The sequence below is a fragment of the Oryctolagus cuniculus genome, chromosome 19, assembly GCF_964237555.1.
Source record: "Oryctolagus cuniculus chromosome 19, mOryCun1.1, whole genome shotgun sequence".
In the NCBI taxonomy this organism is placed as follows: Eukaryota; Metazoa; Chordata; class Mammalia; order Lagomorpha; family Leporidae; genus Oryctolagus; species Oryctolagus cuniculus.
Window position 1 is genome coordinate 25,766,489 of NC_091450.1, and position 27,200 is coordinate 25,793,688.

General features: G+C 55.7%; 1 protein-coding gene across 1 annotated transcript in view; it reads left to right on the top strand.

Annotated features, from left to right (window-relative positions):
- Nucleotides 1-26,830, top strand: part of TEKT5 (tektin 5) — a 39,641-nt gene extending 12,811 nt beyond the window's left edge. Inside the window, exons 5-7 of the mRNA XM_002711748.5 lie at nucleotides 3,175-3,397; nucleotides 23,340-23,494; nucleotides 26,463-26,830. Coding sequence (XP_002711794.2) covers nucleotides 3,175-3,397; nucleotides 23,340-23,494; nucleotides 26,463-26,679 — 595 coding nt within the window. The 3' untranslated portion in view covers nucleotides 26,680-26,830. The remainder of the gene's footprint in view (nucleotides 1-3,174; nucleotides 3,398-23,339; nucleotides 23,495-26,462) is intronic.
- The last annotated feature ends 370 nt before the right edge of the window (nucleotides 26,831-27,200 follow it).

Consider the following 27,200-nt stretch of genomic DNA (forward strand, 5'->3'; position numbering starts at 1 on the left):
GCTCCGGGGGTGACTGTCGTGACCCCCTCCCCCTTTATATTTAACATGATTTATTATAAAGAATATTCCTATCCATTGGCTCACTCCCCAAATGCCCACAGTGGTCAGGGCTGGCCCAAGGCCAAAGCCGGGAGCCAGGCGCTCAGTCTAGGTCTCCCATGTGAAAGGCAGAAAGCCGGTTACTGGAGCCATCCCTGAAATAGCGGGAGATTGGGGTGAAGAGCCTGAGCCTGGAACGAAGCCCTGGTACTCGCGTGTGGGATTCAGGCTTCTTCTTCTTCTTCTTTTTTTTTTTTTTTTTTTTTTTTTTGTTAGACAATGAGAGAGAGAGAGACAGAGAGAAAGGTCTTCCTTCCGTTGGTTCACCCCCCAAATGGCTGCCACGGCAGGCACGCTGCGCTGATCCAAGCCAGAAGCCAGGTGCCTCCCCCTGGTCTCCCATGTGGGTGCAGGGCCCAAGCACTTGGACCATCCTCCACTGCCCTCCCGGGCCACAGCAGAGAGCTGGCCTGGAAGAGGGGCAACCGGGACAGAATCTGGTGCCCCGACCGGGACTAGAACCTGGGGTGCCAGCGCTGCAGGCAGAGGATTAGCCTAGTGAGCCGCGGTGCTGGCCAACTCAGGCTTCTTAACCACAGAGCCAAATGTTTGTCTGTGATCTCTTTATACGTCTCTGGCACATACAAAGTTCTTCTAAAAGTTTTGGGAAAATAGAATTAAAAGATAAGCTTATTTTGAAGCAATTTTTAAAAATTGCATGCATTATAAGGAGGTCTTTGAAAATTTTGTGGAAAATGCATTTTATGAAAAAAATCATGGATTTTTGAAATTTTCTGCACCTAAATAAAGCTCCTTTGAAACACTGTCTTCCCCAAATACTTGGCAGTGCCGTTGGCCTGCACGGCTGTGCGATCAGTACTTGCTGAGCTTAAGAAAGAATGTGCTGGACGAAGGGAGGAGGTTCCTGGCCTGTCTGCTTGGTCCAAGCCTGGATCACTTCCTGGATCTTAACAAAGATGAAAATGCTGAGATGGCCCTCTGGGCTCGGCGGCAATGATTACTCCCGGCACCCTCCTCCTCTTCCTGACAGGGCGGACGCCCCTGGGTGCTGGCTGGGTGAGCCACACTTAGCCCCGGCAGCCCACGTGCACGGGGCCTTGGGAGGGCCGCTGTCCCAGAACCTGGCACCTGGCTCTGAGCTCCATGCCAGGCGGGGCCTGCTATTTAAAGCCCCTCCTCCAGCGACTCCCGCTGCAGGGCCAGGGCTGGATAGCGCTGACTGACAGCTCCGTGGCTGTGCTAGCTCAGGGCTTTGTGGAAGCAGGGCCAGGTCTGGAGAGGTTACGGGGGACATTTAGTGACTGTGTCCAGGGCCAGAGCATGTATTTATCGCTTGATTTTGACTCTTGCAAAAGCCGTGCAAAAACTATCTCATCACGGACGAGTTTTATAGTTTCTCTTCCCCACGCAACCTAAGGGTGCTTCTAAATGGCTGACAGTTCCTTTCTTCTTGCTGCCTGAGCGTCAAAGTCGGCTTTGTTTAAAACTGCAGGCTCTGGGGCCAGCGCTGTGGCGTAGCGGGGGGGGCTGCCACCTGCCGTGCCAGCTTCCCATATGGGAGCCACTTTGAGTCCTGGCTGTTCCACTTCCGATCCGGCTCTCTTCTGTGGCCTGGGAGGGCAGTAGAAGATGGCCAAATCCTTGGGCCCCTGCACCCACATGGGAGGCCCGGAGAAGGCTCCTGGCTCCTGGCTTCAGATCGGCACAGCTCAGGCCGTTGTAGCCAACTGGGGAGTGGACCAGTGGATAGAGGGCCTCTCTCTTTCTCTGCTTCTCCTTCTCTCTCTGTGTAGCTCTGACTTTCAGGCTGGAAAAGACCTTGCAAAGTTTTCTAGTGGACTGAAGCCAGCTCACAGGACGTGTCCCCCTCTCACAGGCTTCCCAGAGGAGCAAACCCCCGGCACCCATTGGTTGGCTCCTGCAAGGATTTATGTGGTTATGTGGGCTGCCGCAAAGAACTTTGTGTTGTCTAAACCAAGGGAGTCCCTGACATGTCGCATGTGGGGGTTCACCCTCCTCCCAGGCCTGGGATCCTCCAGGGGTCCTCTCCCAGGGCTCTTGTGACCCCTGCTTGTGCCCTCACTGCTGGGCTGGTGACAGTTCACACATCTGCTAATCCAGGAGCCCTCCCCACTTCGGAGTACATCGCCCTCTCAACTGTGGGGCTTACGTTCCTGAAGCCACAGATGGTGTTGGGACCCCTGTGTATCTGTGTTTTCATATATATATATATGAACATTTATGATGAAATTTAGCTTATAAATTAGACACAGTAAGAGATTAATAATTTGTAGACTTTGTAGACTATAACAATATACTGTAATAAAAGTCACTTTCAAACTTATGATTTACTTATTTCTGGGAGTTTCCATTTAATATTGTTTGGACCGCAGTTGACTGTGGGTAACAAGCAGCAGCGGAACCGAGGGTGAGGGGCTCTGTATCTGTGCATCTGCTTCGGCTGCACTCCCTGGCACACAATGGCCCGGCTCTGCTCGTCTCTCCCATCAGCCAGCTTCCAAATCCCTCCATGGCCCAGGAGTGAATACCTCCTTGGTGGGTCGTTGAGCTCCCGGCGCTGGAAATGAATCCCCACGTGGACAGGGCTGTCTCCACTCTTGTTTGTGGCTCTATCCCAAGTGCTTCAGACGAGGTTGGCAGGCGGCAGGTGCCCAAAGACCGTTCCTGGAATGGATCAGTCAGCCAAAGGAGCGTGGCCGCGGCTCAGCACCCAGAGGGGAGGCCTGGGCCACCGTGCCCAGCGCCGGCTGCTCGGCCTCTCTGGGGTTTGAGTGGTGGTGGTGGGCACCCGGGGAAAGATCTCTGAGTGCCCTGTTGACAGCTACTGTTCCCTCGAGGCTGCCGCTGCCCGCTCTGTGAAATGAGGGGTGGGTCAGGACAGTGGTGGTCAACCGGCTCCAGTGTGTCGCCTTCCAGTAGGCATTTGGCAATGTCTGGAGAAACTTCCGGTTGTCATGACTGATGGGGGCGGGGGAACACTGTCGGCTCCTAGCGGGCAAAGGCCAGGGATGCTGCCAATCACCCTGGCCCTCCCACCCCAGGAGGGCCCTCACCTGCGTCCCAGCGTCCCATCTGCCCTGGGGCCTTTTGCAGGATCTCCGTGCCCGAGACCTGGGCCAAGTTCAGCAACGACAACATCAGGCACTCGCAGAACATGCGGGCCAACTCCATCCGGCTGCGGGAGGAGGTGGAGCACCTCATGGAGAGCTTGTCCGACCAGATGTGGAAGCAGTTCACCGACACCAACCTGGCCTTCGACGCCCGCATCGCCGAGGTGACGGACGTGAAGAACAAGCTGCAGACACAGCTGGCCAAGGTGAGCAGATGTGCGGGGCCCCGTTGGACCCCCCGCTGAGCCCTCACCTGGTAGGTCCTTGCAGTAACAAGCCGAGGAGCTGGTCCCCTCCGTCCCATGGTCTATGACCTTGTCCATTCCCACAGGGCTCGGAGCTGAGCTTCCTGCGGTTAAGTTCTTTGCTCACTGGGTGATGCAGCTGGGAGCTTGGCCTGGCTGTCAGCACCGCACCCAGCTGGCCCCTGATGGCCCCCAGAGCCTGTCACTCCCTGTCTGAGTGTCCATAACACAGCCCCAGGAGGCCGCTGTCCCTGCCCACACCAGCTTCTTTGGAAACATAACCTGTGGGCTCTCTCTCTCCCCTCTCAATGGTCGGCTGTGTTTTGAATTTGATGAGTGAAGGACTTCCAAATTCTGCCGTCCACTTCCTGGTACTTCTGCACCACAATCTGAGGCAGAAGCAGCAGGGTGCTGCCCACCCACCCCCTATCCCCACCCAGGGGAGTGCTTTCTGCACGGAACTTGTCCCCACAACTCGACGGGAGTGATGAGTGCCTACTGAGCGCCAGAGGCTGTGTGAGGCGCTAGGAATACGAGAGGAGCCACGTGAATACGGTCACTGTCCTGTTCTGGTTGGGGAGCAGTGATGGCTACAAAATGCATAGCCAGGAAGGACACAGACATTGCAGCCTGGCTGGAGGGGGTCGGTGGGGGCAGCGGACTGGCCTTGGGTGTGGATTGGCAAAACAGCACCCCTTTCTGATTGTGCTTGTATCCGGGGAGGTGTAGTGGGCTGCTGACGGGACTTGAAGGGACTTCCGGGGGCAGCTGGCGCCCACCCGCTCTGCCACTATTGGCCTGGGATTTGGAGGAAGCAGACAAAACAGAAGCTTCTATGAAATAATTGCAAGATGTAATCAGCATGAGGAGCGGATGAGTCAGATTCTCCCGGGGGCCCTGCGCTGGATGCAATCGACAAGCAGGGGAGATTGCCACGGAGAACAGATTCAGAGGGCGCTTGGCAGCCCAGGAGCAGGGGGAGAGGACGCGGAGTACAGGGTGTGTCTGGGATCAAGCTGAGGGAGGCGGCAGGCTCAGATCGTGGGGTCCTGGTAGGTCCTGGTGGAGGGTTTGCTGTGAGTTTTATCCTGGAAACAGTGGGAGACTTCAAAGGGTTTGAAACAGGAAAGCACCAGGAACCAAACTCACGGTTTGGCTGATCTCTCTGTTCCTCCTGGTGGCGGGAGGGTGGCCGAGGTTAAGAGCGGACACAGGGAGCGTGGAGAGGCCACCTGTGCTAAGGTGGTGGCAACAGATGGCAGAGGGAAAGGCGAGACTTGAGCCCTCTCGGGGAGGCCGAGTTGGCACAGGTTCCTGTACTCTGCCCTTCACTGATCACTTTTCCTGTGAATCTTCTAGAACGAGGTTGGCAAACATTGTCTATGAAAGGGCAGAGAGTGGCTGTTTCCAGCTTTGCAGGCCATGTGGTCCCTGCCACAAGTACTCGGCTCTACCTGTGTCTTGCAAAAGCAGCCACAGACGCTGTGTACATGGCTGGGGGCCAGGGAGACTCCAGTTGCAACACCAGGCACTAGGCTGGATTTGGCCCCTTGGTTGCAGCTTTGCTGACTCTGCTTAGGGGTCTAGCTCAAGGGTCCCCTCCTCCATCACTCCCTCCTGACCCCCCAGTTTGGTTGTCCACATCACCTCTGGGCGGCCCCTGCATCCTGGCGCTGTGGTCATCACACTGGCTTCCACCCCACACAGTGGGGTTAGAAGCAGAGACTCAGAGGCTGACAGCTGGGGTGGGAATCCTTCGTAGCTTGGACAACTTTCTTCACCTGTCTGTGCGTCGGGCTCCTACCTGTGGAAGTAGTTAAGAATGGATCTGAGGCTGGCGCCACAGCTCAGTAGGCTAATCCTCCACCTGCGGCGCCGGCACACCGGGTTCTAGTCCCGGTCGGGGCGCCGGATTCTGTTCTGGTTGCCCCTCTTCCAGGCCAGCCCTCTGCTGTGGCCCGGGAGTGCAGTGGAGGATGGCCCAAGTGCTTGGGCCCTGCACCCCATGGGAGACCAGGAGAAGCACCTGGCTCCTGGCTTCAGATCAGCGTGATGCGCCGGCCGCGGCGGCCATTGGAGGGTGAACCAACAGCAAAGGAAGACCTTTCTCTCTGTCTCTCTGTCTCTCACTGTCTAACTAGCTGTCAAAAAAAAAAAAAAAAAAAAAAAAAAAAAAAGGCATCTGAGTGAGGGCTGCTATTAGGATTCCCGGAGTTAATGTAGGTAAAGTACCTGACCGAGAGGCTGGTCCCAGCGGGCATGAGGAAGTTACAGCTTTCACTGCGTTATTCCCTCCAGATTCAGTCTCAAATCTGCCTCCCGCCCAGCCCCCACCCACCATACCTCCTGCTGTTCCTGGGATCCTTGTGCAGTAGGTGAAAGCAATCTACAACAATCTACAGTGTCACTGATACGCTCAGAAATCAACGTGTGAATGAGTAAAGTTTTGACATATAGAAGTTGGGAGGCCATGACATTAGTCAAGCCGTGGCACGTGGGCCACCCCAAAACCCCCTGTGGCCCCTCAGCCTCTCCCCGCCTGCTCTCACAAATCACTACTTTCATAGAGATTGTTTGCATTTCCTAGACTCACAGAAACGGAGACGTACCCTACAGGCACTTTAAAAGTTGACTTCTTTCCTCAGCCTGATGACTGGGGAAGTGTGGATGGGATGGCATGGGTATTGGGTTGTAAGGGTAGCGCACGTTGTATGTGATGGTGTGGCTGGGCCATGGCTTATCTGCTTACCTATTGAGAGACATTTGGGTGGGTTTCAGTTTGGGGCTGTTACGAATATAGCTGCATGACTGAATATGCATACTATCATAGTTTCAAAATATTTGAAAATGGAGATTTGATGTAAAAATTCAAATTTCCAGTATCTTTTTTAAAAAGATTTATTATTTATTTGAAAATCAGAGCTACAGAGAAGAAGTGGCAGAGGCAAAGAGAGAAAGATCTTCCATCCACTGGTTCAGTCCCCAAATGGGCACAATGGTGAGAGCTGGGCCGATCCCAAACCAGGAGCTTCTTCCAGGTCTCCCATGCAGGTGCAGGAGCCCAAGGACTTGGACCATCTTCCACTGCTTTCCCAGGCACATTAGCAAGGAGCTGGATTGGAAGTGGAGCAGCCAGGACTCAAACTGGTGCCCATATTGGATGACGGCACTTCAGGCAGCGGTTTTACCTGCTATACCATGGTGCCGGCCCCTCTAATATCTTTTTTTTAAAAAGGAAATTTATTCATTTATTTATTTATTTGAAAGGCAGGGTTACAAAGAGAACAAGAGGGAGAGACAGAGAGCGAGAGATATTCTATCCACTGATTCACTCCCCAGATGACTGAACTGGTCGGGGTTGGGCCTGGCCAAAGCCAGGAGCCTGGAACTCCATCCAGGTCTCCCACATGGGTGCAGGGGCCCAAGGACTTGAGCCATCTGCTGATGCTTTCCCAGGTGCATTAGCAGGGAGCTGGATCAGCAATGGAGCAGCTGGGACTCAAATCGGAGCTCACAGGGGATGCCAGCATTGCAGGCGGCAGCTTAACCCACTGCACAACAATGCCAGCCCCATGATTTCTGGTAGCTCTTGAAAAAGTGGTAGCTCTAGCAAGTCAAGGTCCATGTTCACACAGGGGAGCAGCAGGCACGAGCTGGCGGCTGCTGCCTGTCTTTGGACTGGGTTCAGAGAGCATTTGCCTCAGTCCCCACTAGTCCCTATTGCAGCCCACCTCACTCATCGGTGTTCTGGGAATTCTGAGTGTTTGCTCATTCTGCTTTGCCTATCAGAGGAAACCCAGAGAAGCAGTTGTGGAATGCAGTCAGAAGGCATGAAAAGAGTTTAATGGGAACACGGAGGGGCTATGGATTAACCTTGAAAGGCTGTGCTTTTCCGCTGAAGTTTCTTAAAGATTTTGATTTCCAGGCAGCCTGTAGCGTTTCCTAGGGAGGCCTGGGAGGAAGATGTGGTGTTGAGGCATCCGAGGGGTGAGAGCCTCACCCGTCTGAGGCCCCCAGTGCCTGCTGCCAGCCCCTCTGTTTGTCCAAGGAGGCCTGGAACCCATTGTGCAGTGGGAAATGCTTTCCCGCTTTGCAAGCAGCCTGATCTCTGCCAGCACAGGGGCCTGTGGCCAAGCTACCGCCGGCCGCTTCCTAGAATGGCCGTGGGCCTGGGGAAGTGGAGCCGGCTGGCCTGCCCCAGCGCTGCCCTCCTGGCTGGACCGCCCTTCACCACCACGGGGCCCCTGTGAGAGAGTGCCCCTCCCCTCAATTCTCTCTTGAAATCTTTCTGGCAGTGTCAAGGAGCAGAACTCAACGGGATGCGCATCTGACATCCAGCTCCTTTCTAACAAAGCACGGAGCTCTGTTAGAATTAAACATTGCTTTTGTCTGCTTCCTCTGTTGGTAGGGTGCCCTGTTGTAATGGAAAGAGATTCTGGCTTTCCAATTTTGGCAATGACGTACAGATTCCACTTCTAAAGCATTTGTTAAAGGCTGAAATAGGAATTGATCTGAAAAAAAAAAAATTAACAATCACCCAGACGGTGTGTGGGCCTGGAAGACCACAGGACGAGGCTCCCTAGGGACTGGAATCTGAAGACTGTGGGCAGAATGGTGCATGCTGGGATCCCACTCACACTGTCACCGTGTGCCTCTGAAGGCACAGCCACGTGTCCTGATGCAGGGGAGTGATCACATTTGAGGGATGATTTTGAGCAGCCACAGTTGTCACCCATGTCCTGCCCCTGGCCCCATCAGACGGCTGCCCCCACTGCGGGCACTCAGCTGTGAGCAGTGGGGTGGCTGTTCACTCCTGTTCAGGCTGTCTCACTCGTGGCCGTGTGATTGTCAGATTGCAGCCTGAGTAATTCTTTAACACAGCGGTTGTGAACTGGAGCCGATTGTGCCCCCCAGGGACATCTGACATGTGTGCAGACAGGTCTGGTTGCTGTGGCTGCCTGGGGCCAGGCAGCAGGTGTCCAGTGGTAGCAGCTGGGGACGCAAGATGTCCCACACCACACAGGACAACCCCACAATGAGCGCGATTGCTCCCCAAATGTCAGTGGTGTTGAGGCTGAGAAATCTTGCTTGAAAGGAATTTCAGACGCTGGCAAGAAACCGGAGGAGGAGGGATTCGGGCGCCAGAGAACCTCCAGCATTCCCCAGCTCTGGATGAGCCTGCCTTCCAGGACTGTTGCCCGAAGCAGCCAAGTGCCCTTTGATAAGCAGCGAGTTTCTAGAGGAAAGATGGGTGCATCGCGATGGGACTGTGGCTTGGTGAGGAGGGCGGTTCTTCAGGGAGCCCACGCCCTGCAAGCCTTGGGGGGTAGATTTCAGTGTGGCTTTCTGGAGGCCCCATCTGAGGCGTCTCCAGCTGTTTCAGGCCATCCTCCCACCCAGGAAGAGGCTCAGGGCCGCATTTGACAGTGGAGTCCTTGGCTGGAGGCCCACCTCAGTGCCACAAGGACTGGATGCTTCCCAGTGTCCTGGGTGCCCAGGTCTCATCACCGTGGCTGGACGGAGCCAGCATGAGCAGCCCAGAAGAGCTCAGCCATTGCCCATTCTAAGGGCTGTGGGGTGAGGGCGGAGGGGGGCTGCATCACCTGTTCTCGGTCCCTGGGGACCCTGTGCAACATGGGGAGGGGCCGCCGGAATCAGAAAAATGGAGCCGGCACCGCGGCTCACTAGGCTAATCCTCCGCCTTGTGGTGCCAGCACACTGGGTTCTAGTCCCGGTTGGGGCGCCGGATTCTGTCCCGGTTGCCCCTCTTCCAGGCCAGCTCTCTGCTATGGCCTGGGAGTGCAGTGGAGGATGGCCCAGGTCCTTGGGCCCTGCACCCCATGGGAGACCAGGAGAAGCACCTGGCTCCTGGCTTCGGATTGGCGCGATGCGCCAGCCGCAGCGTGCCGGCCGCGGCAGCCATTGGAGGGTGAACCAACAGCAAAAGGAAGACCTTTCTCTCTGTCTCTCTCTCTCTCACTGTCCACTCTGCCTGTAGAAAAAAGGAAAATGGAGGCAAGGTCAGGAGCTGGAAATGTGGCTAACATTGAGGGGCCAGGCAGAGAGAATGGACGAGGGTCACCATGGGGTGAGGTTGGGGACAGGCCGCGTTAGGCGACATCACCTGTAGGCCAGAGAGCCATGACTTCCCGCTTCTGGGCTTTCCTTGGGCAATACCCAATCACATGCTTTGCCTGAATGCTGTGGGCGGGGCAATCCCTGGGACTGGCTCCTGTTGAAGCACGAGGCTTGTTGGGTACAGCCTGGCTGAGGCAAGAGAGGCTACTGGGGGTCTCCCAGGCCCAGGCGTGTGCTGTAAGCTTCCGAGTTTCCTCCACGTGGTGACTTACCCGCCCTTGGTCCTTGTCTGTCTGCTTGCCTGGACCTGCCGCCAGCCTCACCCGTGCGTCCGGCTTCACTCTCTGCTTCCTCTTCCTGGCCCTGCATCCCCTTCCGGCCCCACAGTTTTGTGTCCCCGCAGGTGAGCCCTGTGGTAAGTGCAGAAGCGGGCTGCGGTCCTGGCCCGGGCGCGTCCTTGCTCTGTGCCCCGCCTCTCAGTGGGGGAGCAGGTTGCTGCGAGAACTGGGGGCGGAGGCCCTGGTCAGCTAGTGACCCGTGGGTGAGGCGTAGCTGTTACAATGGGGCAGAGCTCGAGTCTGATTTCTGGCCACGTGGCACCTGGGTTGAATTCTGGTACAGCAAAGGGATTTGGGGGAAGTAACCCCTCGACTCAGTTTCCTATTCCACGAGGAAGGACCAATCCTACAAGCTGTGGGCACAGAAGAGAAGGGGCCAGAGAGCAGTTTTCACCTTTGCCGCGCGCTGGGTTCACCCAGGTCTCCAGGGCCTCTCAAGGGACTCTGATTTAACTGCGCAGGAGGTGGCTGCATCAAGCCTTTTACGTCCTCCCTGGGTGATTCTAGTGGGCGGGCAGGTGTTGCTCCCCCTCTTCATGGAGGAACGACACTAAACCCTGCCTAGGCTTCCTATCTGAGTCACGGCACCATTATGTCGCTCCCCGTCTTCGTGGAGGAATGACACAGGACCCTGCACTGTTCTTTTGTCTGCTCGGCCCTCCCCGGGTTTGCTGCTGGTTCTTCCCGGGTTGGCTACCGTCCCTTCCACCTCCGTGGAAGGGCGGTTCCCCCTGCCACTTTCCCCACTTCCGCGGGGGAGTGGCACACCGCCGGCCGGCTCTCTCGGGGGCTGCTCAGGTGTTCCTCAGGTGTTCCTGGTGCATGTTGTCTCTCTCCTCCTTTATAGTCCTCTTCCACAAATCCCAACTCTGCTACCCACACGCCGAGTACGCTGCTCTCCTCCAATCAGGAGCAGGTCCTGCTGTTTATTGGTTGAACTGGAGGCAGCTGTGTAGAAGCTGTTTCCTCCCTTCTCAGCGCCATATTGTGGGAGAGCAGATGCATAGAATAAGTCTTAATTCCAGTAACTTAGTCTAGTCCGAGTTGCTCCCCACAGATCCCCCTTTCTTTTTATTTTTGGCGTTGATACGCGCCTGTCTTCGGTGCCCCGAGGCACACACTCTGCTCTGCTTGCTAGAGTTGCCCACAGGTGCTTACAAGCCCTACCAATCAGGCAAACCGAATCCGGGTCCTCTCTTTGCCATGTTGTGAGGAGGTTTTTAGGCGCTGATGCATGCCTGTGTTCGGTGCCCTGCAGCCCATGCTCTGCTCTGCTAGAACTGCCTGCAGGTGCTTACAAGCCCTACCAATCAGGCAAACCGAATCCAAGCCTTCTCATTGCCGTATTGTGGGGAGACTTATTGATGTTAATAACGTGCCTGTCTTCGGCGACCTGCAGCCGCCCACAGGTGCTTATCGTCTTACTAATCAGGCAGACCGAATCCAAGCCCTCATTGCCATATTGTGGGGAGGCCTTATTTTTCTGTTTCTCTACCTCCGGGCATTCCTATCTCTCCTATTTTACTTCTTTCTGCCAGCATCCCTATTTCTCTCATTTTACTTCTAAACTTCTGTTTCTCTTATCCCTGCGGCTTCCCGGCGCCCGCCCCGAGGCTGCTTCTTGGCGCCTCGCCCCACAGCGGCTTCCCGGCTCTGAGCCGCTTCCCGGCTTCGCGCGCTCCGCGGTCTCCGTGCCCTTTGCGCCCGCACCACGGCCTTCGCGCCAGCCCCGCGTTCTCTCTATTAGCGCCCGTGCGCTCTCCCCGTTCGTGCCCCGCACACTCTCTCTGCGCGCAGCGGCTTCCGCGAGTCACACAGCCTAACTCATGTTTCCGCCACCGGTATTCAGTCTAAGTTCCCCGGGCTAACCTGGCGAATTCAACCTAGCTCACGTCTGCGCCTTTCGGTTTGGCTTCCCGTCTTTTGCTCCCCGGGCCTTCTGACGGATTCCAACCTGGCTTACGCATCCGCCTCTAGTTTTAGCTTTTCACCTTTTGCTCCCCGGGCTGACTTGAAGAATCCCAAGCTAGCTTACGTCTCCGCCTCAGCCTGCCCCCGTGGCTTCATCCTCCCTAACATATTTTTCTCTACCCGGTATGTTTCCTAACTTTTCTTCCAACAATATTCCCCTCTCATTTCTCCTGGCTTCTCCCCACAGTCTGTATCCGAGTCTAAGTTTCTTCTAGGTTTCACTTTCACTTTCAACCTGCAGTCCGTATCTGAGTCTAAGTTTCTTCTTGCTTTCACTTTAAATCCTAACTTCTTTCCCACAGTCCGTATCCGAGTCTATGCCTAGGCTTTCAATAGCTTCTTCCGGCACCTTTTCCGTCCGGCTTTTCCCTAGGCTCTTTGCTAGTCTCTCTCTCCGGTATTTTCCCACTTTTTCCCGCTTCTTCCCTCCTAGGTTTCCTATCCGAGTCACGGCACCATTATGTCACTCCCCGTCTTCGTGGAGGAACGACACAGGACCCTGCGCTGTTCTTTCGTCTGCTCGGCCCTCCCCGGGTTTGCTGCTGGTTCTTCCCGGGTTGGCTACCGTCCCTTCCACCTCTGTGGAAGGGCAGTTCCCCCTGCCACTTTCCCCACTTCCGTGGGGGAGCGGCACACCGCCGGCCAGCTCTCTCGGGGGTTGCTCAGGTGTTCCTCAGGTGTTCCTGGTGCATGTTGTCTCTCTCCTCCTTTATAGTCCTCTTCCACCAATCCCAACTCTACTACCCACACGCCGAGTACGCTGCTCTCCTCCAATCAGGAGCAGGTCCTGCTGTTTATTGGTTGAACTGGAGGCAGCTGTGTAGAAGCTGTTTCCTCCCTTCTCAGTGCCATATTGTGGGAGAGCAGATGCAGAGAATAAGTCTTAATTCCAGTAACTTAGTCTAGTCCGAGTTGCTCCCCACAGGCAGGGTTGAGAACCACAGCTCTGGGGTTCGGATCATCAGTTTCTGCGTCACCTTCGAAGCTTGGTAGAGACACAGATCCCCTGGCCCCGGCTCGTGGAATGAGAAACTCTGCAGGTGGGGCCCAGCAAGCCCCCCAGGTGCATGTCCTAGGTCCAGGCTTGCAGCAGGTGCTAATTCCTTCCCTCTTGCAGCAGGGTATACTCTGCACCTCTAGTTAGGTGCCAGGACTATAACTGTGGAGAGAGAGAAAGAGAGAAGACCCTTGCCCCCAGGGACTTTATGTTCTAGGCAGGGAGAGAGGGTTTTAAAAAGTAAGCATCCTCAGTGACAAGTTGTGATAGGTGTTCAGAGAGCAAGTCTTGGAGGCCCAAGATGGAGGTCACCATGGATTTTCCCAGGGGCCCACCCATGTCCCCTCTCCAGCAGGGAGTGGCTGTCCACTCCACGCCCTCCAGGACTTAGGACCCCTGACCTCAGACGGCCTGGTGTGGTCAGAGACAGCTGGACCCCGTGAACTGGGAGCAGGGCTCTGTGACCCCTACAGTGGCGGTTGCCAATGTCTGGAGACTTTGTGGTCACAGCTGTTGGTGGGGGCTAGAGATGCTGCTGCACACCTCCACCTCACAGGACGGCTCCACCACCAAGACCAGCGGAAAGTCAAGTGTGCCAAGTCGGAGAGCCCCAGCTCTTCCGTGTTCCTGTTCTGAATTCCTGCCCAGGTCCCTCTCTTCTTTCCTTGCTCCTGGGCTTCGCTGAACTTGAAAATCTTCCACCATTGGACCAGAGAAAGGATTCCAAGCTGCCTACCCACTTCCCAAGCCGGAGGATCTGCGCCGAACCAGGCACCTCCTTGGAAACCCTTTGGTTTCCAGCAGTTTGGAAAACGATACATTTGCAAGGTTGCACAAAACTGTAAGAAGCCCAAAGCTGGCAAAAAATGCTAAATCCATCCCCCCATCCCCTGACATCAAAGATAATTTCCTAGCCTTAGAAGCGCTCTCTGCTGGCACAAGAGAAGACACAGCTGATGGTTTGACACAGCAACTGACCCTGCCAAACGTCTGCTTGCTCAAAGCTGCTGGGTGGGCTCCTCTTCCCGCCAGGGATATCAGCGCTCGTTTCCGCTGAGCTGAGGTTGCACGCATTGTACGCAGACCTGATGATGGCCTTTCACTCGCCAGGCATCACCAGGCATCGCCAGGCATCACCCGGGCTGACCTCATTCCTTCCCCCTGCTGGAGCCGGGCTTGAGGGTGAGTGGGTGGGCCGGAGGGTTTATCCCGACGGGTGAGGGTAGATGACCATGGTCCAGTTTGCTTTCTGGCTCCAGGTGGAAAGAGAAAGGCAGGAAGACTTCATCAGGACGACAGAGCCGTGTTCTGTTAGCCTGACTGATGGCGGCCAGGGTTCTCAGAGCTTTGCTTGTGTGAATTCGTCTCCTTCCTCCAGCCCTAATAAGACAGACTGATTGCTAGTTCTAGCTACAGATGAGGCAAGCAAGGGCAAAGGGCTTGCCTAAACCCCGCCCTCCCTCCCAGCTGGTAACCGGTGGAGCCAGGGTTTCATGCAGGTGGGCAGCCTTGCTCTAGTCTGGGGGCCGGGTTCATGTAGCCCTCCCCCCACCCCCACAGCCTAGTAGTGACAGTAATAATCAGATTATTTTAGAGTGTTTGTGGAAAATAGAACGAGCAGTGGGTTGACTGTGGTGCAACACATTTGAAATCCATGCACATAAGGAGTGTTCCGAAAGTCATAGAGGGACGGGCACTGTGGCGTAGCGGGTAAAGCCACTGCCAGCTATGCTGGCATCCCATATGGGCACCAGTTCGTGTCCCGATTGCTCCACTTCCAATCCCACTCCCTGACAATGTGCCTGGAAAAGCCGCAGAAGATCACCCAAGTGCTTGGGCCCCTGCACCCACGTGGGAGACCCAGAGTTCTAGGCTCCTGGCTTCAGTCTGGCCCAGCCCCACCCATTGCAGGCATTTGCAGAGTGAACCAGGGGAGAGAAGATCTCTGTCTATTTCTCACTCGCTCTCTCTAACTCTGCTTTTCAAATAAATCAGTCTCAAAAAGTCATGGAAAATTTGTATTCTGAAAAAACTATGCGTGGATTTCAAAATATTTTTGCACCAAAATAAACTTCTCTTTTAATGCCACCTTGCAGGAACATTTTGAAGTGCCCTTGTATGTACCACTTACGGCAGTGGTTCTCAAACAAGGCGTTAAGTCCCCTCCCCTCCCCTCCCACCACCGCCAGGGTCATTTAGGAGCATCTGGAGACGCTTCAGTTGTCACCCATCGGGGGTGTGCTACTGGCTGCTGGCATCCAGTAGACAGGCCAGGACTGCTGGTTGACACCCTATGCTACACAGGACAGCTCCCCAGGACCCCCTACCCAACACAGGACAGCTCCCCAGGACCCCCTACCCAACACAGGACAGCTCCCCAGGACCCCCTACCCAACACAGGACAGCTCCCCAGGACCCCCTACCCAACACAGAACAGCTCCCCAGGACCCCCTACCCAACACAGGACAGCTCCCCATGGTACCCTGCCCCACATAGGACAGCTCTCCAGGGCACCCTACCTGTCATCCAGCCCCAGTGTCAGTCATGCCAAGGTTCAGAAATCCTGGTCTCCTGGCGTAAGGTTTAATCTAAACCCTGGTCTCCTGGCGTAAGGTTTAATCTAAGAGAGAGGAAGGACAACAGTAAGCAGGTAGATGGGCAGACGGACGGACAGAAGCACCAAGGTGGAGAATACAGCTCTGTGGCTGCTGGCCGTGTGCAGCCCAGCACGAAACACCTTGCAGGTGCGACGGGAAGCAGTCCTTGCAGTCACCATCTGGGGTCGGCCCAGATGTCCATTACACAGGAGGGGAAACTGAGGCCCAGGAAGGTTCAGTGATTTGCCAAGGCCACATGCCTAGCAATGGTGGCGCTGGCTTTTGGGCCCAGAATGACGGCCCCTAAACCTCTCTCCCGGGCGGCCCTTTCTGATTTCACAGGGCGTGCAGGCTGAAACCCTGCAAGGGAGGGATCTTTCCTCTTCACTCTGTGCACCGTGCCAGGCTCTCCATGCTCCGGAGGGCAGCCAGTGAGGTCTGCCCCCAGCTGCAGATTGGACCCTATCATTCTCCACATGCAGGTTTGAATACGCATGAGAGTCATTGGGGAGTTTGTCAAAATGGGGAGGCCTGGGAGTCTGTGCCTCTAACCAGCTCTCTGAGTCCGAGGATGCTGGTCCGTGGACCCTACTTGAAGCAGTGATGCACTGGAGGAGCGGTTTTCTGCCCTGCAGATCCAGAACCCCAGAGGAGCGGCAGCCTCCGAGATGGGCAGCTTAGAGCGCTTACAAACCAACGGCCCAGGGGCCAGATCTCTGCCTCCTACCTGGCGTGGAAAAGAACGTTCTTGGGACACAGCCACGCCCAGGCGTTTTCCTGTTGTCTGTGGCTGCTTTTGAGCATCAGGGGCCACGATCAACTCATTCCCACAGAGACTGCAAGGCTGTGCACCGGGACTCTGAGCCATGTGAAGAAGGAGGGCTTAGAGACACAGGAAGCTGGCGATTCGTTCACCCTGGGTCTGAAGGCCTGAAGATCTGGGGCCAATGGTGTTGGTCTGGACGCCCAGGGCCCAGAGCTCCAATGTCCATGGCGGCCACAAAGAACAGTGTCCCAGCCCCAGCGGAATGCGCCGGGAGAGCCCCTCTGCCCCTCTGATCTACTGGGGTCCTGAGTGAATCTGGGGTGCCCATCGCCTTGGATGTGCCCACTCAGCCCATCAATATAGATGTGAATTTCCTCCAGAAATGCCTTCCCAGGCACACCCAGACATAACGTCTCACCACCGGCCTGGGCACCCCTTAGCCATCACCGCCAGGCTATCCCGTTCGGTCCTCACAAGAACCTTGTGGGCGAGCTGTGACGGTGATGCCAGTGTTAAGAAGCAGTGCCCTGCGCAGTGACTGGCAGCTCCGAAGACCTCAGCAGGTGCTGAGGACAGATGGCCTGAGGCACAGAGAGGATGTGATCCAGGCACGTCGCACAGCGGGTTAGGGCAGGAGCTGGAACCTGAACCCATGTCTTCATGGTCACAGTGAGTGACCTGTCCCTGGGGGCACAAGGCCTGCTCCTCCCCAGTCGCCTTGACTGGCAGGCAGCCTGCTGGGTGCTGGGCTCAGAGCTGGGAGCTTGGAAAGGGATTCTTGCCTATTCTTGCCCACCCATCCTCTTCCCAGCTGGGCTTCTGCTCCAGCTAGAGCTGGAAGGCCCAGCCTGCCAAACCCTGGGAACAGAGACTCCTCTGATGGGGCGACTCCCTGGGCCAACCAGCGACCCTGCCTACTTGGCAGCTGGGACAGACCAGGCTGTGCCCCCGAGTCCTTTCCCCCTTCTGTGGATTAATGGAGTAGAAAAGTTCACATTCTTGGAGAGGGGACTGGAGTGGAGCCTCTGGGGCCCGGGAAAGCCCCTCAGAGCCTGGAGACTGGACAAAGGGCTGTCAGCTCTGTGAGTGTCCCTGTGTCTGTGGGAGATCACGCTAGGTGGTGGGAGGCTGTGAGGACTGGCTTGCGGCACCTTTGCTCATGTGCCTGTGGGAGAGACACCATCCTTTGGCGGAGCTGGGCACCAAGGTGCTTGTGTCTTGCCAGCTCTGTGCCGAGACTGCGATGGGGTTTATGCTCTCCCAAGGTTTTCAGGACCACTTTGTCCTGGCCCCTGTGCTAACTGCATTGCTGGGTTGTCTCACCAAGCCTCGCCTCCACGCTGTGGCCTGGGAGGGATGATGATCCCAGCTTTATGAGAAAGGCTCAGAGAGCCTGGGACGTGTGCCCAAGGTGCACGGAGCTGAGACCTTGGGAGGGCCGGGCAGTCTGTGCCCACATTGTTACTTCCATCTTGACCACATACCCGACGGTATGGATTCATCCCTATGGAAACGAGTATTCACGGAGCACCTACTAACTGATCAATACAAGCAAAGCCCTTAGCAAAGTGGCCCACAGTAAGTGCTGTTTTTAAGTATCAGATTCCCTCATCATCATCATCATTGGTTATGTTCCAAGCACTGATTTGGTGTAGGCATTGGGGACTCAGAAGTGAGTGAAACATTCGAATCCCTCCTGACATAGTATGTCAGATGGCATAAGGACTCTAGAGAAAATAAAGCAGAGAAACAGGCAGTTAGGAGTGCTGGCCGCTGTAGGGGGTGCAATTTAAAATAGGGTGGTCTGGGAAGATCTTCCTGGCATTTTAGCCCCAGCCTGAGTAGGGGAGGGCGTGAACCGTGTGGCTGTATCTGGGAAGGAGCGTCCCAGAGGACACAGCCTGTGGGGTGGGAGACACACCATCTCCGAAGGCTGGGTGGGGCGGGTGACTGCAAAGGGAGGTCTGTGCTGTGTGTGCTCACGTGTGTGCACGTATGTGCAGCAGGCACCTTGAGTATGAGGCACTCGAGTTCAGGGGTATGCAGACTGGCCCAGGGCCTTCCCTCTGAAGGCTGTCTGTGCTTGGAGACTCCTCGCTGCCCGGGTGGGGCTCTGGATCACTGGGCCAACGCAGGAGGAGGACACAGCTCTGGGCCAAGGGGTGGACTTGCCCAGGTTTGCAGTTTGCTGATTGCTGATTTCCCCCAGAAACTGAAAATGGGGGCTGAGGCAGCAGCACGTGGCAGGCAGGTCAGCCTTCCCGCGGTCTGCGTTGGGACTTCACCCCACGTGGGTCTTCCTGCCAGGACACGGCCTCGGTGGGCAGCTCCACGTCCCTGCCTGCAGCCGTGAACTCGTCCCCCTCCTGCCAAGGTCATGTAACCGCAGCAATGGCCGAGACCCTGGCCGCCCTTGTGAATCTCCCAGGGAGCCTCCGAGAACCCCTGGCCCCGAGTGCCCCTCTGAGGGTGGACCAGGTGGCAGAGGTTTTGAAAACTTCGGGTGATTCCACTGTGCAGCCAAGTTCGAGCTATATTTTTTTAGGTATCTCCCTTTTAGAAAAACCCAAAAAGTTACTTGACAAGAAAATGTCAAGTCTCTTCTGGCTGTGGGGATTGTCGTCCTCTTTGACCTGTGTGAAGAGAAGAATTTTAAAGAAGAAAAAGATTTATTTTTTATTTATTTGAAAGCAGAGAGAGATCTTCCATCTGCTCCCCCAAATGGCTACAACAGCCACGGCTGGGCCAGGCTAAAGCCAGGAGCCAGGAGCTTCATCTGGGTCTCCCACATGGGTGCAGGGACCCAAGGACTTGGGCCATCTTCTACTGCTTTCCCAGGTGCATTAGCAGAGAGCTGGATCAGAGGGGTAGCAGCCAGGACTCGATGGGATGCTGGTGTCGCAGGCCGTGGCCCCAAAGAGACCAGTTTACCTCTGCTCAGTTCTTGGGGTAAAGGGTTTGCCCCAAGCGTCTTGAGCATTTGTGGTCTTTTATCTCCAAACCACATCCTCATGCCTTCTCCTGTGATATTCCTCCTAATTGTTCAATCTAGAGCTCTCTAAAAAAAAAAAAAAAAAAAAAAAAAAAAAAGATTTATTTTATTTATTTGAAAGGAGGAGTTGGAGAGAGAGAGATCTTCTGTCCACTGGTCCACTCCTCAAATGGCTACAATGGCTGGGACTGGGCCAGGCTGAAGGCAGGGTCCTGGAACTCCATATGTGGGTGGCAGTGACCCAAGCGCTTGGGCCATCACCTGCTGCCTCCCAGGGTGCACATTAGCAGGGAACTGGCATCCAGAGGGAATCCAGGACTCAAGCCCAACACTGTAATGTGGCACGTGGGCGGGCATTCAGAGTGACGTCTTAACCGATCCACCGAGTGCCCACCTCGTACGGTTTACTTAGCTCACAGTTCTGCAGGCTGAAAGTGGCTGATGGGGCAGCCCCCTCTGGTAGATGGCATCGTGGTGGGCATGTATGCAGGCGGAAGAGACCCCACGGTGGGACAGGAAGCCAGAGAGCAGGGAGCAGTCGGGCTCGCTGCTATGTAACAGCCCCTCTCTCAGGGTCTAACGGGTTCACCAGCACCACTCATCCCTTCCTGGAGCAGAACTCCCACTGCCCTCATCACTTCCTACTAAGCTCCACCTCTTAGAGGCCCCAGCACCTCCCAGCATCCCCACACTGAGGACCAAGCTGCAGGACATGAACTTTTGGGGAACACTCTCCAGTCAGTGGCTAAGCCCTGAGCAAGGGTCCAGGCCGTGGAGCAAGTGGACGAGGAAGGGGTGAGGCAGCCTGAGGTCCTTGGCCCTAGGGGCACCTCAGCCCCCCGGCCGCAGCCCTGGCTGGTGGGGAACAGCACTGGGGAGCTAGCTGGGCTGGGTGGGCTGGTGGGTACCACTGGCAGCAGCTCCTCACCAGCTGACCACTGGTAATGTCCCTCCCTATTCTGCCCCTGCTCCCCAGTGGGGACATCTAGGTGGTTGGGTAAGAGGCTCCTTTCCAGGACAGGGCAATCCCAGGCCACGTGGCACCAGGCAGCATTTTTCATCTATATAAGGCTTCACTCTTGTATACCAGGCTGAGGTGGAGCTGCTGGCCTGCCCCTCCTCCAGGGCTTCCAAGAGGGGTGTCCCCCACTCGAGTGTTTACATGCCATTCACATGCTGGGCACAGGACATTCTTAGGAGATAATGTTTAACCAGCGTGTGGCCAGGGGAGCTCCTGAGGGCCAGGTGAGGGGCCAGCCTCCCTCCTAGGTGGGCTGTGAAGGCTGGGCACTTCCCCCCCAACACCCCCAACACTGCTGCCCACCTCAGCTCCACCGGTAGGAAGCGGGCAGTTTTTCATCCTCTCAGGGGAGCCATATGCTAGCTTTCTAGGACTTTTTCTTAGATAGGGAAGCTGGGACGGTAGTTGGTTTGGAGAAATTATATCTAAAGTAATTTCTTGGTACTTGTAGCGTATGGTTCCTACCTAGCTAGAAAGTTCTCCCCAAGAGACATTAATTTCTGAACATCTTACAGCTCAGGAAAAGGGGCAAATGATGTGACTGCACGCTCTGTGAAGGCAGGAACTGGCTGTTGTCTTTGTAGTACCCACCCCCCTCCAGAGTACCCACATTTTCATGTGCGATCAGTTTCCTCTACGTAAGAATCAGAGGGCAGGGCCGTAGCTCTGTTCCTATCTGTTCTTATCTGTCAGGGCACACAGAATCACTGGGGAACTGGTTAAAACCTAGGCTTCCAGACCCCACGTGGCTCATGCATTCTTAGAATTAACCCTTGTTGTGCTACTACTACTAAGAGGATTGCTAGATTTAACAAGCGAAAATGTGGGATGTTAAAGATGAGTGTCGGATCAAACACCGACATATTTACTGTCAGTATTTCTCAAGTAATCACGGAGACGTTGAGCTGTGTATCTACCACAGACAGCGTGTCCTGTGGACAGTAACGTTTATTTCTTGCAGTCCAGGGTGCCAGTGTGCTTGGGTTCTGGGTGGGGGCTCTTTTGGACTGCAAACTGCCAGCTTCTCATTGTCTCTTCACATGGTGAGAGTGAGGCAGCTCTCTGGCTTCTTTTGTTAATTTATGTTTTTGCAATTTGTTCATTCAAGAGGCAGAGAGAGACAGAGAAATCTCCCATCTGCTGGTTCACTCCTCAGATGTCCACGGTGGGCAGGAGTGGGCAGAAGCTGGGAACCAGGAAGTCAACCCAGCTCTCCCAGGGGGGTGGCAGGGACCTAGTGACTTAAGTCAGCACTGCTGCCTCCCAGGGTCTGTTGGCAGGAAGCTGGAGCTGGGACTTGAACCCAGGCTCTCCAGTGTGGAACAGAGGTATCTTAACTGCTAGGTCAAATGCCTGCCTTGGGTGTCTTTGGTGGGGGCACAGATCCCATTCATGAGGCCTCTACTCCGATGACCCAATCACCTTAGGAAAACCCCTAAATGCCAACATTGGAATCAGTAAATGAGTCTTGGGGGGCCACACTCAGTCCATCACAGGGCACACGCTGCAGAGTGCTTTGTGGCTTGTCTGAAATTGGGACCTACCGAGCTGTCTGCATTCTGTCATCAGTAATCTTTCCTCATTCGCTTCCCCAGCACCCCGCCCCCTTCTCCAGACCCCATGTTTTGATGAGGGACCTTTCCAACCAGGGCTCCGCCTGGAAGGTCTTGGAATGGGGACTTCAGAAAGTTTGTGGAAAATGTATATTATGAAAAACTATTTTTTTCTGCATGAAAATAAACATTTTTTTTTGACAGGCAGAGTGGATAGTGAGAGAGAGACAGAGAGAAAGGTCTTCCTTTGCCGTTGGTTCACCCTCCAATGGCCGCCATGGCCAGCATGCTGCGGCCGGCGCACCACGCTGATCCGATGGCAGGAGCCAGGTGCTTCTCCTGGTCTCCCATGGGGTGCAGGGCCCAAGCACCTGGGCCATCCTCCACTGCACTCCCTGGCCACAGCAGAGAACTGGCCTGGAAGAGGGGCAACTGGGACAGAATCCAGTGCCCCGACCGGGACTAGAACCCGGTGTGCCGGCGCCACAAGGCGGAGGATTAGCCTAGTGAGCCGCGGCGCCGGCCGAAAATAAACTTTTAAATCCACTTTCTACAAGCTTTTTGAAGTCTCATGAACTCCTCATTCTCTATACGGACGGAGTAGAAGTGGTAGGAGATATTTGCAAGCCGTCCTCTTGTTGGTGGACACGCTAAGCAAAAAAGAGCAGGTTATCTCAAGCTGTGACCCCACCGAGGGGTCACTGGTGGAGCCGGTGAGGGGGCTGGCTCCCTGAGTGGCACCGAATCTTCCGGCAAATGAAGGTGTGAGCTCCTCCTCGGCATGGGTCACACCAGCCCACCCCTCCAGATATGGGGGCCGTCGGGGCCAGGTGTCACTCATGGGCTTGGCAGGAGCAGAGAGCATACAGCCTTGCCCTTGGGTCTCACCGAGGCTGGGGGAGCCTTAGGACAGTCTTGGGGTCAAGTGTGCGACTTGATGAGTTTTCACCGAGGAAACCTACACCCAGATCAAGATGTGCGACATTCCCGGTCCCAGAGCTGCCTCTCTCCTGCCTTCTTCCCAGGACTTGGGTTTTCATAAACTGTAGCGTACGGGGGCAGCATCACACTGGGGACAGTGTTCCTACAGGTAAGTAGGTAGCTGTGTGTCCTTCCCACCTCCGATTTTCATCCTCGCTCGCTCTCTCTCCCTCATTCCCTGACCTACTTATAAGAAAGGTGGACCCGAGATTGTGAAAAGATACCAGCTCCGATTAAATCACATCATGCCGGCTTTACACGTTAGCTTGGTTTGGTCATTTGTGTTCATCTTCAAGGTGTATGATTCCTGCATCTTCGGCCCACTGAACACTGCTTGGCCAACACTGGAGGGTCAGAACTAAGCTCTCGGGGGACTTGCCTATCCCCAGTATCCGTAGCACCCTGATAACCAGACGTACCTGAGGCTGCTTCCCAGGGTCAGCTTGGGATGAGTGAGCGAGGTCTCTGTCCCATGGCCGCTCAAGGTTGGAGGTCAAAGTTCAGGCAGCAGAGCCGAGGCTGCCTGAGTTGGCCTCACTGCCTCCACGCCCCGAGGGGCCTGGTGGGTGGTGACGGCCCTGTGTCCCCCACCCCCCGTCCCCCCCGCAGACGCTGCAGGAGATCTTTCAGGCAGAGAACACCATCATGCTGCTGGACAGGTCCATCATGGCCAAGGAGTGCCCGCTGAAGGTGGCGCAGAGCAGGCTGGAGTGCCGCACGCGGCGGCCCAACGTGGAGCTGTGCAGGGACATCCCGCAGTTCAAGTGAGTGGCAGGGGCCGGGGCGGGGGCGGCCCTAGGATCTGGGAAGGAAACCCAGGTCTGAAACACGGGCCCCTGTGCTGCCGGGACATCTAGTCCCACGGGTCTGGGGAGCCCTGGGCAGGCTCTGGGGTTCAGGGTCCAGGGCACTGTCCCTGGGAGGTCCACCGGTCGGCGCTGCTGCTGCTTTTAAAGGATTTATTTATTCGAAAGTTAGAGTTAACAGAGAGAGATCTACCATCTGCTAGTTACTCCCCAGATGACTGCAATGGCTGGGGCTGGCCCAGAGCAAAGTCAGGAGCCAGCAACTCCATCCGAGTCCCCCACGTAGGGGTCAGGGACCCTAGCACTGGGGCCATCATCCTCTGCTTTCACAGGCGCATTAGCAGGGAGCTTGATCAGAAGTGGAGCAGCCAGGACTTGAACCGGCGCTCCTATGGGATGCTGGCGTGGCAGGTGGCATTTAACCCAGGGTGCCACACCACCAACCCTGGTGGCATCTTCTTCCTTCCTCGGTGAGGCATGGTTCTGTAGCTGCCCTGTCCTGGGAGCCCAGGAGAGCCGAGACGCCAGCCTCCCAGGCAGGCTCGTGGCCTCTGCCCTTGGTGGCGTCGCCTCCTCTCTCCAGGATCTCATGAGGGAGACGCCCGGCCTGTGCTCCCTGTGCTTCCACCCCCACGACCACTGGGACGAGCCCGAGTCCTTCCTCTTCCACGTAAAGGATCCCTCCCGTCCTGCTTAGTGGAGGAGGCAAAGCCTGCCTCAGAGGACAGAGCTGGGGAAGCTCGTGCTGGCCTCGACAGCGTGTGGTGAGCGTGGGCTCGGGGACCCACACCCCTCCTTAGCTTCCACCAGCCACCAGCGGGGCCCGGTGTGCCTTGGCTTGCACGTGCACCCTTCCCATCTCCGCCTCTGTCTTCACACAGCCTTCTCTCCCCGTGTGTCTCAAATCCCCTCTCTTCTCTCACCAGGAAAGCAGTTACTGGATTTGGGGTCTGCTCTACACTCAGGATGATCTCATCTTGAGATCTGTAGTTTAGTTATGTCTTCAAAAACCCTGTTTCCAGTGACATCCGTTCACAGGCCCTGGGGGCTAGGACTTGGATAGATCTTTTGGGTGTACCCTGTTCAACACACTCTGCCTAGATATCAACCAGCTAGCCTTGCTCCTGCCTCTACTCTGGCTCCCCACAGCAGCCTGGAGGTTGTCCCCAAACTTGCATTAGCACATCACGCCCTGCGTCAGCACCCCCACCCCCCATACGGCTTCCCTGTGCACTGAGAAGTATATCCAGGGCCCTTAATTTTTCTCATTCTCTTCTTTTTAGAAATGTGTTGTCCAATTTGGTAACCACTATCTGCAAGTGGTTATTGCAATGGAATTTAAATGATTTAAAATGAAATTCATTAAATCAGTCAATCAACTCGATCCAGTGACCACATGTCAAGTATTCGTTACCCTATAGGACCCGTGGGTTCCACGCTGGGCCATGCAGACAGAACGCTTCCCGCGTTACAGGAAGTCCTGTCCGACAGCTGCTGTAGTCTTTTCCCTCTTGGTCATCACATGGCCAACTCATGCTCAGCCTTCTGTGCCCCAGAGCCCTTCCTTTCTGGAGTCTTTGCAGGGTTACCTGGAGGTGGAGCCTCAGGTGGGGGTGGGGGGAGAAGCAGGAGAGGGGAGCCCAGCTCTGCTAATCCCATGGGCGACTCCGGGGCACCAACTGCACCATAGAGTTGTTCCCACCTGCGGCAAGTGCTGGCCTTTGGTGTCCCTGTGTCCATCAGCCATTGGCTATGAGCCACGTGGGGCGGCTCTGATCGGCTAAGAGCCATCGGGCCCAAGAGCCTTCTGCAGCCAACATGCAGCAGTGGGTGGTGCCCCAGCCCATAAGGCTCCAAGAGTGGCCACTGTGTCTAAACGAGGCTGACCCTGTTAGCCTGGTTTTTAAAATTGTGATAAAATACACATAAAATTTGCCGTCAGGGCACTTAGTACATCTGTGATGTGTGACCACCACCTCAATGTAGTTCCAAAATATTTTCATGACCCTAAAAGGAAATCCCATACTCATTTAGCAATCCCCACCCAGCTCCTGGTAACCACTGGCCTGCTTTCTGTCTCTGTGGATTTATTTGAAAGAGAGGGAGAGAGGCAGAGAGAGACAAAGGGAACTCTTCCATCGGCTAGTTTATCCCCCAAATGGCCAAAATAACTGGGGCTGGGCCAGGCTGAAGCCAGGAGCTCCATCCCACGTGGTGGCAGAGGCCAAGCACCTGGGCCATCTTCCGCTGCTGTCCCAGGTGCATTAGCAGGGAGCTGGATCAGAAGTGGAACAGCAGGGACTTGAACCTGTGCTCATATGGGACGCTGGCATCACAGGCAGCAGCTTTACCCACTGCACCACAGCGGCAGCTCCTGGACATCCCATAGAAATGCAGACACACGATATGTGGCCTTTTTGTCTTGGGTTGCTTTCTCTGAGCCTGATGTCCTCAATGTCCACCCGTATCGTAACATGGGTTGGTATTTCATTCCTTTTTGTTACAAGTGGCTGAATCCTATTTTACAGTACAGATTGGCCACATTGTGCTTATCCATTCATGCATCCATGCACATTTGAGTTGCTTTTACCTTTAGGCTGCTGTAGATAGTGTCACTGTGAACACCCGTGTGTAGGGTTTGGTTTGTGCACCTGCTTTCAGTTCTGGGTATGGACTGCCAGCCTCTATACCAAGCCCGTGTTTAGCTTCTGAGGAACCCCCAGAGCGATTTCACATCCTGCTGATTTCCCCTCGGCACTCTTCGCTGGGTGCCTCTGTGGTGCCTTTGTCCCCTTGTAGGCTGAGCCTTGTCTGTCTCGCTCACGGCGGCTGTCTCCCAGCACTGAGCTCGGTTCCGCCCACGCGGTGGATGCCTCGGTGTTGAGTGGCCGAGTCAACCGTGCCTTCCTCCCCGCCCTCGCCCCAGGCTCGTGAACGAGGTGTTCACCATTGACGACACCCTGCAGACCCTCAAGCTGAGGCTGCGGGAGACGCAGGACACGCTGCAGCTGCTGGTGATGACCAAGTCCCGGCTGGAGCACGAGCTGGCCATCAAGGCCAACACCCTCTGCATCGACAAGGACAAGTGCCTGGGCATGCGCAAGACCTTCCCCAGCAGCCCGCGCCTCGTGGGCTACGCCTGAGCTGCCGCCGGCCGAGCACCCCGTGCCACACCGGGTCTTACGCAGCGCGAAGTCTGAAAAAGCCACAGAGCAAAATGGAAGTTTCAGTTTTTCCCTTTCCTTCTGTAATGAACTATATTGTGCCCAAAATAAATGTGCCCAAATCAGAAGATTCCAGAAGTCTGTCATTGCTGCACTCTGACCTTGTGGCAGACCACGCCCCTTCCCCGCCATCCCATTGACTATGTTGAGCATCTCCAGGGACGGGAGAGGCCACACTTCTTCCTTTGCCTTTTTTTTTTTTTTTTTGACAGAGTGGACAGTGAGAGAGAGACAGAGAGAAAGGTCTTCCTTTGCTGTTGGTTCACCCTCCAATGGCCGCCATGGCTGGCACGCTGTGGCTGGCGCACCGCGCTGATCTGAAGGCAGGAGCCAGGTACTTCTCCTGGTCTCCCATGGGGTGCAGGGCCCAAGCACTTGGGCCATCCTCCACTGCACTCCCTGGCCACAGCAGAGAGCTGGCCAGGAAGAGGGGCAACCGG